The sequence below is a fragment of the Phyllobates terribilis genome, unplaced genomic scaffold (assembly GCF_046119375.1).
Source record: "Phyllobates terribilis strain yellow unplaced genomic scaffold, ASM4611937v1 Scaffold_11__3_contigs__length_659146591, whole genome shotgun sequence".
Taxonomy (NCBI): domain Eukaryota; kingdom Metazoa; phylum Chordata; class Amphibia; order Anura; family Dendrobatidae; genus Phyllobates; species Phyllobates terribilis.
This window is the reverse complement of record NW_027362771.1, coordinates 600,398,562-600,417,842: the sequence shown is the minus strand read 5'-3', so window position 1 is coordinate 600,417,842 and position 19,281 is coordinate 600,398,562. Positions and strand designations below refer to the sequence as shown.

At 44.5% G+C, this 19,281-nt stretch overlaps 1 protein-coding gene across 5 annotated transcripts in view; it reads left to right on the top strand.

Moving 5' to 3' along the window:
* CTC1 (CST telomere replication complex component 1) overlaps positions 1 to 18,374 on the top strand; it is a 30,013-nt gene extending 11,639 nt beyond the window's left edge. For 3 of the 5 annotated variants that reach the window (XM_073654461.1, XM_073654459.1, XM_073654463.1), the window contains 16 exons: positions 28 to 202; positions 276 to 428; positions 626 to 734; positions 1,409 to 1,490; positions 1,566 to 1,848; positions 1,928 to 2,017; positions 2,092 to 2,193; positions 2,275 to 2,336; positions 2,414 to 2,505; positions 2,574 to 2,736; positions 11,297 to 11,368; positions 11,682 to 11,826; positions 11,899 to 11,960; positions 12,046 to 12,208; positions 12,282 to 12,408; positions 18,174 to 18,374. In XM_073654461.1, the coding sequence (XP_073510562.1) occupies positions 28 to 202; positions 276 to 428; positions 626 to 734; positions 1,409 to 1,490; positions 1,566 to 1,848; positions 1,928 to 2,017; positions 2,092 to 2,193; positions 2,275 to 2,336; positions 2,414 to 2,505; positions 2,574 to 2,736; positions 11,297 to 11,368; positions 11,682 to 11,826; positions 11,899 to 11,960; positions 12,046 to 12,208; positions 12,282 to 12,408; positions 18,174 to 18,328 (2,035 nt within the window). In that variant the 3' untranslated portion in view covers positions 18,329 to 18,374. The remainder of the gene's footprint in view (positions 1 to 27; positions 203 to 275; positions 429 to 625; positions 735 to 1,408; positions 1,491 to 1,565; positions 1,849 to 1,927; positions 2,018 to 2,091; positions 2,194 to 2,274; positions 2,337 to 2,413; positions 2,506 to 2,573; positions 2,737 to 11,296; positions 11,369 to 11,681; positions 11,827 to 11,898; positions 11,961 to 12,045; positions 12,209 to 12,281; positions 12,409 to 18,173) is intronic. The other 2 variants (XM_073654460.1, XM_073654462.1) reach the window with 2 other exon arrangements.
* Positions 18,375 to 19,281: the final 907 nt, after the last annotated feature.

The window sequence follows — 19,281 nt, the reverse complement described above, 5'->3', positions numbered from 1 at the left end:
CGCCATGGGTTTTTTTTTGGCTTTCAGATTGTGTCCGCGATTGGTCAGACAGAACTGCGTTACCCGACCCATCAGTGACGGGGCACAAGGTCCGGTAGAAAAGCTTCTGTTCCCCACCATGTCTGCGTGGCGCGGCGGCCTGCGAGAGAGGGATTTACAGGAAGAGATGGTGGCAGATCCACACGACTGTCCACTGCGGCAGGTAGGGAAGGGTTAATCAGGGTATCACGGTGAGCAGCCCTGATCTGAGGGTCTCATGTCCTCCTTCCCTTCAGTACTCTCCGCTGCCGCCACCGTGGTGCCTCCCGCCTCTCTCTCTCGTCCCCTCTTTCATCTGCTCTGCTCAGAACCTGCGAGAAGAGGAGTCTAATCGGCATCTTCACTGGTCCTGGTACTCGCTGCGATCCGGAGATCTGTCCCCACCTCACGTGAGCATGAGAGTGTTTACCTGAAGGAATATACAAGTTAGCGGAGTGTCCCTTTTAGTAGGGGGGGGTGATGTGAGACCGGGCATCTACCTAATCAAACACTTTTGGAGAATTCAGGCGACTTTCCCTTTAAGGGGTGACGGCTGCACATCTGTGCCCTGCCAGGCCTCTCACCTCCCTCTCGTCTGTCTCTTCAGGTTCTCCTTGGTGTTCTTCAGGCTCCTTCCTCAGGATCTCTGCTATTAAAGGATCAGTCGTCTTCTCTTACCTGCCTGGTTCTGCCGGCTCCTCCGATCGCCTGGATCGGTACGTCTTCTCCCGGCGTTCACTGAGTTATTCCCTCTCCATCGGTCTGGAACGAAAGTTATGCATGGGGAAATAAACCCCTTGGACACGGTGTTGAGACCAGAAGAGAAATCTCTGTGCAGTGCTAAAAGGGTTTATGTCTTAATACTCCCCCCTTTCCTTTTAGAAATTGGCGGTGATCCAAGATCACAGATTCCACCTGTTGGAGTCACATAACAGACGATCACTTTTACTCGATCCCCACTTTAAAGAAGACTTGTAACTTGGCATAAATATGTAATTATGTTTATCTGGTGTAAATGCCGCTGTTCTCCTGAATCCAGTGATGTCTTTCTTTTCTTCCTGTGCCTCTCCATTCCTGAGATATTGCCCCATCTTCCCTGGATATAAATCTAGTGTTGATATCCAACTGGGCGGAGTTCTAAACTCTTTGTGGGTGCTTTCTTAAGGTCACACCCACTTAGTTACACAACTAGATTTACATCCCGCAAATAGACGGCCATATCTCAGGAAAGGAGAGGAGCAGGAACAAAAGAAAGACATCGCCGGATTCAGGAGAACAGCGGCATTTACACCCAGTAAAATAATTACATATTTATGGCGAGTGATAGATCCCCTTTAAGCTCCCTGCACAGTTAGGTATAGGTTGCCATCATAGTTGTGGGCTTTTCTAGGTTGTGTCCTCGCGGTTCGTCACTATCAATTAGTGACCGAAAACTTAAGGGTTAAAGACGATGACGAGGATCCATGGAGCAAGTAAGAGTCTCCCCACGTCTACATGCCACGTACGCGTGAAGGTCCTTCTTCTCACCTCCCGGTCTTCTCTCTCAGGACTTACGCCGTGTTCCTCGCAAAAGACGTGACGGTCCTGCACACCTCCCATTCCTCATCTTCCTGCCCAGTTCTGGGGTCCGGAGGTCGACCTCCGGGTAAAATACCGAGACTGGAGACCTCCTGGCCTCAGCGCTACCTGGTGGTGGATAGCCTGGAGGGGAGACACATGAGACACGGCCATGATAAGGGGCTTCAGTTCCGGGCTACAGTGTCATGGGTGGACATCACAGAGATGTCTCTGGAGAAAGCGGCGAGAAGATCGGATAAAGGTGACTCCAAGGTAAGAGTAGGGGGCGCTGCTGTGCTGTGATTCTCTGTTATCTGTCAGTGACCTGGAGTAACTGATTCTACATGTGCAGGTGACGCTCCTCTTCTCCTCCTCGTCAGTCCGCTGGTTCCATTTCCTCCGACCCAACCGCTTGTATCTTCTGACTGCAATAGGAGTAATGGTGAGCGCCGCCATCTTTTCCTGTACTTTCCTCCCTAGCGATGATCACATCTCACTTTCTGCTCATTTACTTAGGACTCGGGGATATTTGACGGTGTCTCTGCTCCTCCGGGGACTATCGTCCGTGCTCCTCGATGTCTCCAGGTCCCCGCGGACTGGACACTAGAAGATGTAGAGGTGACTTATGCGCTGGTTTTTCCTCTTTGTGCTGGGTCTTCTCCACGTACACCCGCTCATATGTCCTGTCTGTGTATTTAGGGCACCGCAGTCTCACCAGGTCCAGCTGACGGGCTGTCTATAGAACAAGTGCTGAGGGACCAGTAAGTTGCTCCTCAGACATGGCCTTGTGTTTGAGCCGCCATGTTTGATCCTCATACATTTGTGCTGTCTCTTCCAGCTCCAGCGGTTCTCTGCTGACACTGACTGGCGTGGTGTCCAGCCGAGCCATGTGCGATACACAGATGATGAGGGCAGTGCCGCCTAACCATGGTAAGCATGGCGGCCCAACTACTGCCACATGGTGCCGTATGGTGCTGACCTCCTGTCCTCCACCACAGACGGCTTCCTGCATCCTGGAACCTCCATCAAAGTGATCCTAACGCAACCCCCGAGCCATTCATCTGCCGCTGTGTATCTGGATGTCTCAGGTGGCCCCTACCCTCTGGGGCTTCTCCCGGGGGCCACGGTTATGATACAAGGACTGGAGAGGAAACTGTCCAGGTATTGTCCAATCTCCTCTTACTGTTTAACATTGTAAAGTGAGGATCCTATTATTCAACACAATATCTAGGACTATACAGTATATATGATAAATACTGAGTAATATCTTGTATTATACTCCAGAGCTGCACTCACTATTCTGCTGGTGCAGTCACTGTGTACATACTGTACATTACATTACTGATCCTGTACTGATCATGAGTTACATCTTGTATTATACTCCAGAGCTGCACTCACTATTCTGCTGCTGCAGTCACTGTGTACAGTACAGACCAAAAGTTTGGACACACCTTCTCATTTAAAGATTTTTCTGTATTTTCAAGACTATGAAAATTGTACATTCACACTGAAGGCATCAAAACTATGAATTAACACATGTGGAATTATATACTTAACAAAAAAGTGTGAAACAACTGAAAATATGTCTTATATTCTAGGTTCTTCACAGTAGCCACCTTTTGCTTTGATGACTGCTTTGCACACTCTTGGCATTCTCTTGATGAGCTTCAAGAGGTAGTCACCGGAAATGGTTTTCACTTCACAGGTGTGCCCTGTCAGGTTTGATAAGTGGGATTTCTTGCCTTATAAATGGGGTTGGGACTATCAGTTGTGTTGTGCAGAAGTCTGGTGGATACACAGCTGATAGTCCTACTGAATAGACTGTTAGAATTTGCTGCTTTTTTCTTGCCATAATACAAAGTAAAGAAAAACGAGTGGCCATCATTACTTTAAGAAATGAAGGTCAGTCAGTGCGAAAAATTGGGCAAACTTTGAAAGTGTCCCCAAGTGCAGTTGCAAAAACCATCAAGCGCTACAAAGAAACTGGCTCACATGAGGACCGCCCCAGGAAAGGAAGACCAAGAGTCACCTCTGCTTCTGAGGATAAGTTTATCCGAGTCACCAGCCTCAGAAATCGCAGGTTAATAGCAGCTCAGATTAGAGACCAGGTCAATGCTACACAGAGTTCTAGCAGCAGACACATCTCTTCAACAACTGTTAAGAGGAGACTTTGTGCAGCAGGCCTTCATGGTAAAATAGCTGCTAGGAAACCACTGCTAAGGACAGGCAACAAGCAGAAGAGACTTGTTTGGGCTAAAGAACACAAGGAATGGACATTAGACCAGTGGAAATCTGTGCTTTGGTCTGATGAGTCCAAATTTGAGATCTTTGGTTCCAACCACCGTGTCTTTGTGCGACCCAGAAAAGGTGAACGGATGGACTCTACATGCCTGGTTCCCACCGTGAAGCATGGAGGAGGAGGTGTGATGGTGTGGGGGTGCTTTGCTGGTGACTCTGTTGGGGATTTATTCAAAATTGAAGGCATACTGAACCAGCATGGCTACCACAGCATCTTGCAGCGGCATGCTATTCCATCCGGTTTGCGTTTAGTTGGACCATCATTTATTTTTCAACAGGACAATGACCCCAAACACACCTCCAGGCTGTGTAAGGGCTATTTGACCAAGAGGGAGAGTGATGGGGTGCTATGCCAGATGACCTGGCCTCCACAGTCACCAGACCTGAACCCAATCGAGATGGTTTGGGGTGAGCTGGACCGCAGAGTGAAGGCAAAAGGGCCAACAAGTGCTAAGAATCTCTGGGAACTCCTTCAAGATTGTTGGAAGACCATTTCCGGTGACTACCTCTTGAAGCTCATCAAGAGAATGCCAAGAGTGTGCAAAGCAGTCATCAAAGCAAAAGGTGGCTACTGTGAAGAACCTAGAATATAAGACATATTTTCAGATGTTTCACACTTTTTTGTTAAGTATATAATTCCACATGTGTTAATTCATAGTTTTGATGCCTTCAGTGTGAATGTACAATTTTCATAGTCATGAAAATACAGAAAAATCTTTAAATGAGAAGATGTGTCCAAACTTTTGGTCTGTACTGTATATACATTACATTACTGATCCTGTACTGATCCTCAGTTACATCCTGTATTATACTCCAGAGCTGCACTCGCTATTCTGCTGGTGCAGTCACTGTGTATTTACAGTAAGTACGGAAAGTATTCAGACCCCTTTAAATTTTTCACTCTTTGTTTCATTGCAGCCATTCGGTAAATTCTTAAAAGTTCATTTTTTTCTCCTTACAGTCCACTCTGCACCCCATCTTGACTGAAGAAAAACAGAAATGTAGAAATTTTTGCAAATTTATTAAAAAAAGCTGAAATATCACATGGTGATAAGTATTCAGACCCTTTGCTCAGTATTGAGTAGAAGCCCCCTTTTGAGCTAGTACAGCCATGAGTCTTCTTGGGAATGATGCAACAAGTTTTTCACCCCTGGATTTGGGGATCCTCTGCCATTCTTCCTTGCAGATCCTCTCCAGTTCCGTCAGGTTGGATGGTGAATGTTGCTGGACAGCCATTTTCAGGTCTCTCCAGAGATGCTCAATTGGGTTTAGGTCAGGGCTCTGGCTGGGCCAGTCAAGAATGGTCACAGAGTTGTTCTGAAGCCACTCCTTTGTTATTTTAGCTGTGTGCTTAGGGTCATTGTCTTGTTGGAAGGTGAACCTTCAGCCAAGTCTGAGGTCCAGAGCAGTCCAAGAGGTTTTCATCCAGTACAGTGCATTGTGAAAGTATTTGGCCCCCCTTGAACTTTTCTACCTTTTGCCACATTTCTGGCTTCAAACATAAAGATATAAAATTGTAATTTTTTTGGGAAGAATCAACAACAAGTGGGACACAATCGTGAAGTGGAACGAAATTTATTGGATATTTTAAACTTTTTTAACAAATTAAAAACTGAAAAGTGGGGCGTGCAATATTATTCGGCCCCCTTGAGTTAATACTTTGTAGCGCCACCTTTTGCTGCGATTACAGCTGTAAGTCTCTTGGGGTATGTCTCTATCAGTTTTGCACATCGAGATGCTGAAATTCTTGCCCATTCTTTCTTGCAAAACAGCTCGAGCTCATTGAGGTTGGATGGAGGGCGTTTGTGAACAGCAGTTTTCAGCTCTTTCCACAGATTCTCGATTGGATTCAGGTCTGGACTTTGACTTGGCCATTCTAGCACCTGGATACATTTATTTTATAACCATTCCATTGTAGATTTTGCTTTATGTTTGGGATCATTGTCTTGTTGGAAGATAAATCTCCGTCCCAGTCTCAGGTCTTTTGCAGAGTCCAACAGGTTTTCTTCCAGAATGGTCCTGTGTTTGGCTCCGTCCATCTTCCCAACAATTTTAACCATCTTCCCTGTCCCTGCTGAAGAAAAGCAGGCCCAAACCATGATGCTGCCACCACCATGTTTGACAGTGGGGATGGTGTTTTGAGGGTGATGAGCTGTGTTGCTTTTACGCCAAACATATCGTTTTGCATTGTGGCCAAAAAGTTCGATTTTGATTTCATCTGATCAGAGCACCTTATTCCACATGTTTGTGTCTCTCTGTTGGCTTGTGGCAAACTTTAAACGAGACTTTTTATGGATATCTTTGACAAATGGCTTTCTTCTTGCCACTCTTCCATAAAGGCCAGATTTGTGCAGTGTACGACTGATTATTGTCCTATGGACAGACTCTCCCACCTCAGCTGTAGATCTCTGCAGTTCATCCAGAGTGATCATGGGCTTTTTGGCTGCATCTCTGATCAATCTTCTCCTTGTTCGAGGTGAAAGTTTAGAGGGACGGCCGGGTCTTGGTAGATTTGCAGTGGTCTGATACTCCTTCCATTTCAATATGATCGCTTGCACAATGCTCCTTGAGATGTTTAAAACTTGGGAAATCTTTTTGTATCCAAATCCGGCATTAAAATTCGCCACAACAGTATCTCGGATCTGCCTGGTGTGTTCCTTGGTCTTCATGATGTTCTCTGCTCTTGAAACAGAACCCTGAGACTATCACAGAGCAGGTGCATTTATACCGAGACCTGATTACACACAGGTGGATTCTACTTATTATTACCAGTCATGTAGGACAACATTGGTTCATTCAGAGATCCGCACTGAACTTCTGCACTGAAAGTAAAGGGGCCGAATAATATTGCACGCCCCACTTTTCAGTTTTTAATTTGTTAAAAAAGTTTAAAATATCCAATTAATTTTGTTCCACTTCACGATTGTGTCCCACTTGTTGTTGATTCTTCCCCCAAAAATTAGAATTTTATATCTTTATGTTTGAAGCCAGAAATGTGGCAAAAGGTAGAAAAGTTCAAGGGGGCCAAATACTTTCACAAAGCATTGTATATCTCTGTACTTGGCCGCATTCATGTTTGATTCAATTGCAACCAGTCGTCCTGTCCCTGCAGCTGAAAAACACCCCCATAGCATGATGCTGCCACCACCATGTTTCACTGTTGGGATTGTGTTGGGCAGGTGATGAGCAGTGCCTGGTTTTCTCCACACATACCGCTTAGAATTATCACCAAAAAGTTCTATCTTCGTCTCTTCAGACTAGAGAATCTTATTTCTCATAGTCTGGGAGTCCTTTATGTGTTTTTGAGCAAACTCTATGCGGGCTTTCATGTGTCTTGCACTGAGGAGAGGCTTCTTCGTGCCACTCTATCATAAAGGCCCGACCGGTGGAGGACTGCAGTGATAGTTGACTTTGTGGAACTTTATCCCATCTCCCTACTGCATCTCTGGAGCTCAGCCACAGTGATCTTGGGGTTCTTCTTTACCTCTCTTCTCCCACGATTGCTCAGTTTATCTGGACAGCCAGGTCTAAGAAGACTTCTGGTGGTCTCAAACTTCTTCCATTTAAGGATTATGGAGGCCACTGTGCTCTTAGGAACCTTGAGTAATGCAGAAATTCTTTTGTAACCTTGGCCAGATCTGTGCCTTGCCACAATTCTGTCTCTGAGCTCCTTGGGAAGTTCCTTTGAGTTCATGATTCTCATTTGGTCTGACATGCACTGTGAGCTGTGAGGTCTTATACAGTGCTGGCCAAAAGTATTGGCACCCCTGCAATTCAGTCAGATAATACTCAGTTTCTTCCTGAAAATGATTGCAATCACAAATTCTTTGGTATTATTATCTTCATTTAATTTGTCTTCAATGAAAAAACACAAAAAGAATTGTCCTAAAGCCAAATTGGATATAATTCCACACCAAACCTAAAAAAGGGGGTGGACAAAAGTATTGGCACTGTTTGAAAAATCATGTGATGCTTCTCTAATTGGTGTAATTAACAGCACCTGTAACTTACCTGTGGCACCTAACAGGTGTTGGCTTTAACTAAATCACACTTGCAGCCAGTTAACATGGATTAAAGTTGCCTCAACCTCTGTCCTGTGTCCTTGTGTGTACCACATTGAGCATGGAGAAAAGAAAGAAGACCAAAGAACTGTCTGAGGACTTGAGAAACCAAATTGTGAGGAAGCATGAGCAATCTCAAAGCTACAAGTCCATCTCCAAAGACCTGAATGTTCCTGTGTCTTCCGTGCGCAGTGTCATCAAGAAGTGTAAAGCCCATGGCACTGTGGCTAACCTCCCTAGATGTGGACGGAAAAGAAAAATTGACGAGAGATTTCAACGCAAGATTGTGCGGAGGGTGGATAAAGAACCTCGACTAACATCCAAACAAGTTCAAGCTGCCCTGCAGTCCGAGGGTACAACAGTGTCAACCCGTACTATCCGTCGACGTCTGAATGAAAAGGGACTGTATGGTAGGATACCCAGGAAGACCCCACTTCTTACCCCGAGACATAAAAAAGCCAGGCTGAAGTTTGCCAAAACTTCCCTGAGAAAGCCTAAAACGTTTTGGAAGAATGTTCTCTGGTCAGATGAGACAAAAGTAGAGCTTTTTGGGAAAAAGCATCAACATAGAGTGTACAGGAAAAAAAAAGAGGCATTCAAAGAAAAGAACACAGTCCCTACAGTCAAACATGGCGGAGGTTCCCTGATGTTTTGGGGTTGCTTTGCTGCCTCTGGCACTGGACCGCTTGACCGTGTGCATGGCATTATGAAGTCTGAAGACTACTAACAAATTTTGCAGCATAATGTAGGGCCCAGTGTGAGAAAGCTGGGTCTCCCTCAGAGGTCATGGGTCTTCCAGCAGGACAATGACCCAAAACACACTTCCAAAAGCACTATAAAATGGTTTGAGAGAAAGCACTGGAGACTTCTAAGGTGGCCAGCAATGAGTCCAGACCTGAATCCCATAGAACACCTGTGGAGAGATCTCAAAATGGGAGTTTGGAGAAGGCACCCTTCAAATATCAGGGACCTGGAGCAGTTTACCAAAGAAGAATGGTCTACAATTCCAGCAGAGCATTGTAAGAAACTCATTGATGGTTACCGGAAGCGGTTGTTCGCAGTTATTTTGGCTAAAGGTTGTGCAACCAAGTATTAGGCTGAGGGTGCCAATACTTTTGTCTGGCCCATTTTTGGAGTTTTGTGTGAAATGATCAATGATTTGATTTTTGCTTCATTCTCTTTTGTGTTTTTTCCTTGCAAGCAAATTAAATGAAGATAATAAGACCAAAGAATTTGTGATTGCAATCATTTTCAGGAAGAAACTGAGTATTATCCGACAGAACTGCAGGGGTGCCAATACTTTTGGCCACCACTGTATAGACAGGTGTGTGCCTTTCCAAATCAAGTCCTATCAGTTTAATTAACACAGTTGGACTCCAATGAAGGAGTAGAACCATCTCAAGGAGGATCACAAGGAAATGGACAGCATGTGACTTAAATATGAGTGTCTGAGCAAAGGGGCTGAATACTTATGCCCGTGTGATATTTCAGTTTTTCTTTTTTAATAAATTTGCAAAAATTTCTACATTTCTGTTTTTTTTTCAGTCAAGATGGGGTGGAGAGTCTACTTTAATGAGAAAAAAAATGAACTTTTTAGAATTTACCAAATGGCTGCAATGAAACAAAGAGTGAAAAATGTAAAGGGGTCTGAATACTTTCCGTACCCACTGTACATTACATTACTGATCCTGAGTTATATCCTGTATTATTCTCCAGAGCTGCGCTCACTATTCTGCTGGTGCAGTCACTGTGTACATACATTACATTACTGATCCTGAGTTACATCCTGTATTATACTCCAGAGCTGCACTCACTATTCTGCTGGTGCAGTCACTGTGTACATACATTACATTACTGATCCTGAGTTACATCCTGTATTATACTCCAGAGCTGCACTCACTATTCTGCTGGTGCAGTCACTGTGTACATTACATTACATTACTGATCCTGAGTTACATCCTGTATTATACTCCAGAGCTGCACTCACTATTCTGCTGGTGCAGTCACTGTGTACATACATTACATTACTGATCCTGAGTTACATCCTGTATTATACTCCACAGCTGCACTCTCTATTCTGCTGGTGCAGTCACTGTGTACATACATTACATTACTGATCCTGAGTTACCTCCTGTATTATACTCCAGAGCTGCACTCACTATTCGGCTGGTGGAGTCACTGTGTACATACATTACATTACTGATCCTGAGTTACATCCTGTATTATACTCCAGAGCTGCACTCACTATTCTGCTTGTGCAGTCACTGTGTACATACATTACATTACTGATCCTGAGTTACCTCCTGTATTATACTCCAGAGCTGCACTCACTATTCTGCTGGTGCAGTCACTGTGTACATACATTACATTACTGATCCTGAGTTACCTCTTGTATTATACCCCAGAGCTGCACTCACTATTCTGCTGGTGCAGTCACTGTGTACATACATTACATTACTGATCCTGAGTTACCTCTTGTATTATACCCCAGAGCTGCACTCACTATTCTGCTGGTGCAGTCACTGTGTACATACATTACATTACTGATCCTGAGTTACCTCCTGTATTATACTCCAGAGCTGCACTCACTATTCTGCTGGTGGAGTCACTGTGTACATACATTACATTACTGATCCTGAGTTACATCCTGTATTATCCTCCAGAGCTGCACTCACTATTCTGCTGGTGGAGTCACTGTATACATACATTACATTACTGATCCTGAGTTACATCCTGTATTATACTCCAGAGCTGCACTCACTATTCTGCTGGTGGAGTCACTGTGTACACACATTACATTACTGATCCTGAGTTACATCCTGTATTATACTCCAGAGCTGCACTCACTATTCTGCTGGTGCAGTCACTGTGTACATACATTACATTACTGATCCTGAGATATATCCTGTATTATACTCCAGAGCTGCACTCACTATTCTGCTGGTGCAGTCACTGTGTACATACATTACATTACTGATCCTGAGTTACATCCTGTATTATACTCCAGAGCTGCACTCACTATTCTGCTGGTGCAGTCACTGTGTACATACATTACATTACTGATCCTGAGTTACATCCTGTATTATACTCCAGAGCTGCACTCACTATTCTGCTGGTGCAGTCACTGTGTACATACATTACTGATCCTGAGTTACATCCTGTATTATACTCCAGAGCTGCACTCACTATTCTGCTGGTGCAGTCACTGTGTACATACATTACATTACTGATCCTGAGATATATCCTGTATTATACTCCAGAGCTGCGCTCCTCAGGTTAGTTTCCTCATCCAGAGGTGGCCACTGTGAGTATAACCTGTATATGATGGGTGGCTGCAGATGCTGACGTTTGCTTCTCTCTAGGTCCGGCAGGGTCTACCTCCGCAGCGTGCCCACCACCCATGTGAGCATCGTGAGCCCACCATCGGAGAATGTGTGAGTCCTATAGCTGTGACAGTAGTTTCTGCGGTTTCCCTCTTTTGTGTCCTCTTCTGCTTTCTCTTCCCAGATCTCTACTTGTTGTCGGTGAATGGGAATGTTGTTGTTGTTGTTGTTGTTGTTGTTCACTCAGATGTTACTTTTTGCCTGCACTGATGCATTGTAACAGCCCCTCAGCTGTAAAAAAAAAAAAAAAAAGAAAAAAAAACTTTTAAGATATTATTTCAATGAATCACTGACAGCAATCAGATATTGTAAAAAGTGTGAAGAGATTACAGCGGTGCTGAGGGATCCCGTCCTCTGCTTCCAGTGATGATGTGGCTGCGCCCCCTCTTGTCCTGTTCAGGCCTCTGACGGGGACCTCCACCCCTGAGCGTGCGCTGTGCTCCCTGACCTGTGTCCTCAGCGTGACGCTGCACTGGGACTGCTCGCTGTGTGGTGGCACATTCGTGCAGGTAATTGCCCTGTGCACCCTCCTGGTACTCGTGGCCCCTGACGTCACTCACCCTACACTCCTTACACTGCAGGGAGCCTGTGAGCGCTCGCCCTCCTGCACCTCCCAGTCCGGGGTCTTCAGAGCTAAAGCCTGGTGAGCAGACTGCGACCCCCCCCCCGATCTCCTCTTACATAGAGGAAGAGCACAGCTATGGTCACCTTGTTGTTGTCCTTCTCAGGGTGAAAGCGGAGGACGGATCTGGAGAGGCGCAGCTCTTCCTGCAGGACAAGGCGGTCTCGGTAATGCTGGGGGTCTCTCGTCAGCTCTGGGAGGCTCTGCAGGGTCGAGTCTTATCAAGAGGGAAAGTGACGGTGAAGAGCCGGGGAAGGAGCGAGATGCCGGTGCGTGTAGAGACCCACGTAGTGCGCGATTGTAGATGGTGACCAGAGGACTTACAGCCATCCTCTCCTGCAGGGTGAGGAGGACAGCAGAGACCCTCTGGTAGACCACCTGACCTTCCTGATGACCCGGCCGGCCATCTCCCGGCCTTTGATTCTCACCTTCAGGCAACGTGTGGAATCTGTAGGAGCCATGACCCCAGGTGAGACCCCGGCACTAATGGTGCCCTCCATGTCACTTGTTCTAGTCTCTTCCTATTCCCTTATTTTTTTAGGGTGGGGGCCACCATCCTGAAGTATAGGGTCTCTGCTGGCTGTAATTAATCTCTTAATGACTTGCGATGTATATTTTTGTGTGGTGTATGGGTTAGGTTCTGCAACCATTAGCTGTGACAAGCGCTTGCGGGTAGAGATGAGCAAACGTTTTGATTTTTTGGGGTTCGTCGACTGAACCCGAACATCAAAAAAAAAAGGATCGTGTTTGGGCGCCCGAGCCCGAACACAAACCCGTACAGGGCCCCCGAACATCAGTAGTTTTCCACACTCATCTGCGTGACAGCGCGGGAAATAGGTGTTACTTCCGGATCACAGCACCGTGTGATCTCGCAGCTGTGACAGTGACCTGCGGTGAAAAGCTTACTGCTGATCACAGGCGCCGCTGATGAGAGGAGTAGTCTCTCTTCATCCTGGCGCCTGTGCTGAAAGTAAACCAAAAAAACTGTTTAAATGAATAAATATTTAAATACAAATAAAACCACATTATATCACCGACACCTAATGCCCTTTACCCTGTGAAAATAAAAACACCATATACTCACCTGTAATAAAGAAGAAATAACAAACCACCATAATCCTCACCTATCCCCTGTAATCCCGACTGTCCCACGGCGATCAGATCATTGATAGAAGAGCCACATCCGGAGATGTGACCGCAACCGGCGATACACTGCGGGATTGATGGCGTTCCTGTCAGTGTATTGCGGTGAGAGGTCACACCAGTTCATCAGCTGATGAATATGTGCGTGTGTGCACTGTGTCTAAACGTGTGTGTGTGTGCACTGTGTATACATGTGTGTGTGTGTGTGTGTGTGCACTGTGTATACATGTGTGTGTGTGTGTGTGCACTGTGTATACATGTGTGTGTGTGCACTGTGTATACATGTGTGTGTGTGTGTGTGTGCACTGTGTATACATGTGTGTGTGTGCACTGTGTATACATGTGTGTGTGTGTGTGTGTGCACTGTGTATACATGTGTGTGTGTGTGTGTGCACTGTGTATACATGTGTGTGTGTGTGTGTGTGCACTGTGTATACATGTGTGTGTGTGTGTGCACTGTGTATACATGTGTGTGTGTGTGCACTGTGTATACATGTGTGTACCCATGTGTGTGTGCACTGTGTATACATGTGTGTGTGTGTGTGTGTGCACTGTGTATACATGTGCGTGTGTGTGTGTGTGTGCACTGTGTGTGTGTGTGTGTGCACTGTGTGTGTGTGTGTGTGCACGGTGTGTGTGTGTGTGTGCACTGTGTGTGTGTGTGTGTGTGCACTGTGTATACATGTGCGTGTGTGTGCACAGTGTTTATACATGTGTGTGCCTATACATTGTGTGTGTGTGTGTGTGCCTATACGTGTGTGTGTGTGTGTGTGTGTGTATACATGTTTGTGTCAAAGACAAAACGGCGGGCACTGCCAATGAGTGTGTGGGATCACTGATTACACTCTTAAGCATTATCTACAGTGTTTTAAGAAGAAGTAGTGTACAATGTAGATCAGGATCACCAAATATTTATTATAATTATTATATACAAAGTTTAATTTGAGCAATGAAAAAATCACCCAATTAAAATCATTTAAAAAGCCCAGAATTGTCTGAATATCTCCTCTCAGCAGCGCATGTTAGGGCTCGCTGTATTCCCCCAAACCACATATGATGTATATCAGTAGTTACAGTTAGGTCCATATATATTTGGACAGAGACAACATTTTTCTAATTTTGGTTCTAGACATTACCACAATGAATTTTAAACAAAACAATTCAGATGCAGTTGAAGTTCAGACTTTCAGCTTTCATTTGTGGGTATCCACATTAAAACTGGATGAAGGGTTTAGGAGTTTCAGCTCCATGTGCCACCCTGCTTTTTTTGTTTTGTTTAAAATTCATTGTGGTAATGTCTAGAACCAAAATTAGAAAAATGTTGTCTCTGTCCAAATATATATATGGACCTAACTGTATATGTGTGTGTGTATATATACAGTACAGACCAAAAGTTTGGACACACCTTCTCATTTAAAGATTTTTCTGTATTTTCATGACTATGAAAATTGTACATTCACACTGAAGGCATCAAAACTATGAATTACCACATGTGGAATTATATACTTAACAAAAAAGTGTGAAACAACTGAAAATATGTCTTATATTCTAGGTTCTTCAAAGTAGCCACCTTTTGCTTTGATGACTGCTTTGCACACTCTTGGCATTCTCTTGATGAGCTTCAAGAGGTAGTCACCGGAAATGGTTCTCACTTCACAGGTGTGCCCTGTCAGGTTTAATAAGTGGGATTTCTTGCCTTATAAATGGGGTTGGGACCATCAGTTGTGTTGTGCAGAAGTCTGGTGGATACACAGCTGATAGTCCTACTGAATAGACTGTTAGAATTTGTATTATGGCAAGAAAAAAGCAGCTAACTAAAGAAAAACGAGTGGCCATCATTACTTTAAGAAATGAAGGTCAGTCAGTGCGAAAAATTGGGAAAATGTTGAAAGTGTCCCCAAGTGCAGTTGCAAAAACCATTAAGCGCTACAATGAAACTGGCTCACATGAGGACCGCCCCAGGAAAGGAAGACCAAGAGTCACCTCTGCTTCTGAGGATAAGTTTATCCGAGTCACCAGCCTCAGAAATCGCAGGTTAACAGCAGCTCAGATTAGAGACCAGGTCAATGCCACACAGAGTTCTAGCAGCAGACACATCTCTACAACAACTGTTAAGAGGAGACTTTGTGCAGAAGGCCTTCATGGTAAAATAGCTGCTAGGAAACCACTGCTAAGGACAGGCAACAAGCAGAAGAGACTTGTTTGGGCTAAAGAACACAAGGAATGGACATTAGACCAGTGGAAATCTGTGCTTTGGTCTGATGAGTCCAAATTTGAGATCTTTGGTTCCAACCACCGTGTCTTTGTGCAATGCAGAAAAGATGAAAGGATGGACTCTACATGTCTGGTTCCCACCGTGAAGCATGGAGGAGGAGGTGTGATGGTGTGGGGGTGCTTTGCTGGTGACACTGTTGGGGATTTATTCAAAATTGAAGGCATACTGAACCAGCATGGCTACCACAGCATCTTGCAGCGGCATGCTATTCCATCCGGTTTGCATTTAGTTGGACCATCATTTATTTTTCAACAGGACAATGACCCCAAACACCCCTCCAGGCTGTGTAAGGGCTATTTGACCAAGAGGGAGAGTGATGGGGGGCTACGCCAGATGACCTGGCCTCCACAGTCACCAGACCTGAACCCAATCGAGATGGTTTGGGGTGAGCTGGACCGCAGAGTGAAGGCAAAAGGGCCAACAAGTGCTAAGCATCTCTGGGAACTCCTTCAAGATTGTTGGAAGACCATTTCCGGTGACTACCTCTTGAAGCTCATCAAGAGAATGCGAAGAGTGCGCAAAGCAGTCATCAAAGCAAAAGGTGGCTACTTTGAAGAACCTAGAATATAAGACATATTTCAGTTGTTTCACACTTTGTTGTTAAGTATATAATTCCACATGTGGTAATTCATAGTTTTGATGCCTTCAGTGTGAATGTACAATTTTCATAGTCATGAAAATACAGAAAAATCTTTAAATGAGAAGGTGTGTCCAAACTTTTGGTCTGTACTATATATATATATATATATATATATATATATATACACACACACACACACACACACACACATATGTATATGTGTGTATATATATAATCAGAAAAAAAAAGTGGTGAAGAAATTGTGGGATCCAGGCTGGCGTATACTAATAACAGGAATAGGTAATAAACTGAAGATTCAAATAGCAGATTGTCTTTATAGTGTTATAAATTATTTCTATTTAATTTAAATGAAATCTGATTATTGAAGCATTGTGATTGGCTGCATTTGCTTATAAAGTTGTGACCACTCGATTGTTGTTCAATATAATTCTTAAATATAAATAATTGATAAAATTCAAAGCAATACATGCTCTCTGCCCTTGACGTTATTATGAAGTATGAAACCTCAATAAGATATTATTATATTGCACATGCAGACATATCACAATAAAGTTATAATAAATGTATACAAAATTATAATTTATTTCTATCAGTTGCATTATAACGTGCACACTGCCATGTAAACACAGAAACCCTAGTCAGTAGTATTTGATCATAGTGTGATGTTGGAGTTGATTGCTGAGGTTTGTGTTAAACGATTGACTATTCAAGGTCAAAATGAAAATCTCATACATTTAAAAACATAATGCTGCAAATATTTTAAACAGGATTTATACCTGGCCATATTTTCCGGGAAGAAAACGTGGTGCTTTACGTGACCCTCTGCCCCGACGCGCGTTTCGTTTCGCCCAGCTTCATCAAGGAGTGCGTCAGGGCAGGAGGCGCAGTCACTTAAATGTGGTGATTGGCCAATGAGAGGGAGAGTCAGCACTCCGTGTATGTGTATATACATGTGTATGTATGTGCAGTGTGTGTGTGTTTACACATGTATGTATGTGCAGTGTGCATGTGCTGACATGATTATATTTTAATAAATGTTGATTTTTTTTTTGGTCAAGAATAAATGTGGATTGTTGTTCATAAAAAAAAAAAAAAAAAAAAACGATTTATCCCCAGCGATTAAATGCTGTAGAGAAGAAAAATAACCGGAACTCAAGAAATGTCCTTCGGTCGCTGCAATAAAAAATGAACAAAACAGCAAAAAAAAAAAAAAAAAAAAAAAAACGACAGTCCATTACATAAAAACAGGCCCGGTCAGCGGAAAAATGAAAACAGTTATGTCTCTGCGAAGAAGAGAAGGAAAAACCATGGAAAATTAGAAAGTGGTTAAAAGGAAACCCACCCCCCCACCCCTCTCCATTCAGAGATTTTACCCCTTAATGACCTGTGATGAGTGCTATAAAGGAGCCTTATATTGGAGGGCTGTGCTCGTATTATGGGGCTCTAGAATCAGCGCTGCACGGGCGTCACATGTTCCCCTAGCGCAGGCGACCCATCTGGAAGGTCCCCAACTGATGTTACCAGTGGAGATAATCAAGTGACAGAAATTCAACCCCCTCTGATACTTTTAGGCCGGTTTCACATGTCCGTATATTTCCGGTACCGGAAATATCCGTGCATGTGTGCCCGCATCAGGATCACACATACCGTCACTTGGGAATCAGCAGTACAGTTAGCGCTGTTCCCAAACGCCGGGTGCTGAACGCTGCCCTCATCATGGTTCCTTTCCGGCGCTGCGATCAGCACCAGCAGGGACAATGATGAGGGTAGTAGTATCTGTTGCCGCAGTGTCCACCTGTAAAAATAATAAAATAGAAAATCCAAATGTATCGGTGAACCCGTGGCTGTAATTTGTTACAATGTGTTAGTGCAGGTAATAACTGTGGAAAATGATCCTAAGCTTTTAAGGGGTATTTCCATCTCCAAGATCCTATCCCAATATTAGGTGTAATATTAACATTATTAGCAAATACCTCCCAACTAGAAATGTAGTATAGTTCTTCTGATTAGCTATGTCACTTACCCCATATGCAGGGCATTGCAGGTTCTTAGGTATCCATGGTTACAACCACTTATGTAGTGATAGTTAGTGGTCGTAACTATGGATACATAAGCTGCTGCAATGCCCTGTACATGGGGTAAGTGACCGGCGCCGGCCTTATTCTGTATGTAAAGCTTCTTGTCCCGCACTCATGTTGTTACTACTGATCCCCAGCATCATCGCAGCTGACGCGCTTCACACGGATGGAGAGAGAATACATCACCCGTGTCCCGGCCACCCCTATGGTCACCTGTGTTCACCTCCAGGAGGTGGAGCCTCGGACCTTGTGTCACATGATCAGAGACCGCAGCCAATCAGCAGTTAGGTAAATTAAGTTGTAACAAATTATTTCTAATTAAATCCTTTTATATCTAACATTTCCTTGTGGTCATTAAAGGGGAACTCCAGCAAATCCGCAGCTCTCACAATTTCTATGAGGGCACCAAAAATTCCCGCGTAGGCTCGATCACCAGTTCTTAGAGCTCCCATAGAAAGAGAGAGCATGGCCACCTCCACTTCTGACAGCCAACGCCCGCCGCGTACCACTCTCCTTCCCGCCGCTGCCACCCACGTCTATCTGACATGCTACAGAGACAGATTCGGGTCTCAGCGGTTGAAAAAGCATCATGGTGGTCGGGAGCGGTTTTGGAAGAAGAAATTCATGTCATCGTATCTGATCATTTAATTTTTGAAGGGGTTGACCACTTTCTGATCTCAAAAAAACGCGTAAACGTGTGTGCACTGGCGTGTAAGACACATCTGCCCATTGATATCGACAGATTCAGCTGACAGTCTAATGTGTATGGGGCCTCTGACTGATGATTGTCGGAGGAGATAAGGATCAGGATTGTCCGATTTCGGACTGTGAATCCTTTTGTTCTCTATGTGATAAGCCACCGCCAGAGATGTCTGGCAGCGGCTTTTTCACGGGGCACGCAGGCGCCATCAGCAGAGTGAGCTCCCTGGAGTATGGGAGAGGCGGGTGAATGAGTGGAGAGCTGTCTATATTGGATGTTGTTCAGCTGGGATATGTGGTGTATTTTCAGTCCAGCACACTGACCCTACTATGATCTAGTATCACCGTCTAATAAATTAAAGGGACATATAAGTGCGCTTTGTCATCTGCTTGTTTTCCCTCTATCTACATCCCCCCCCCCTCTGCTTTTGACAACTCTGGCTTCATAAAGGCAGACAAGGACAGAGATGGATGAAACACAAGCAGGTGGGAAGGTGCACTTAAACGTCTGACCACGGTGCACCGAGCGCCTGTACTTGGCTTGAA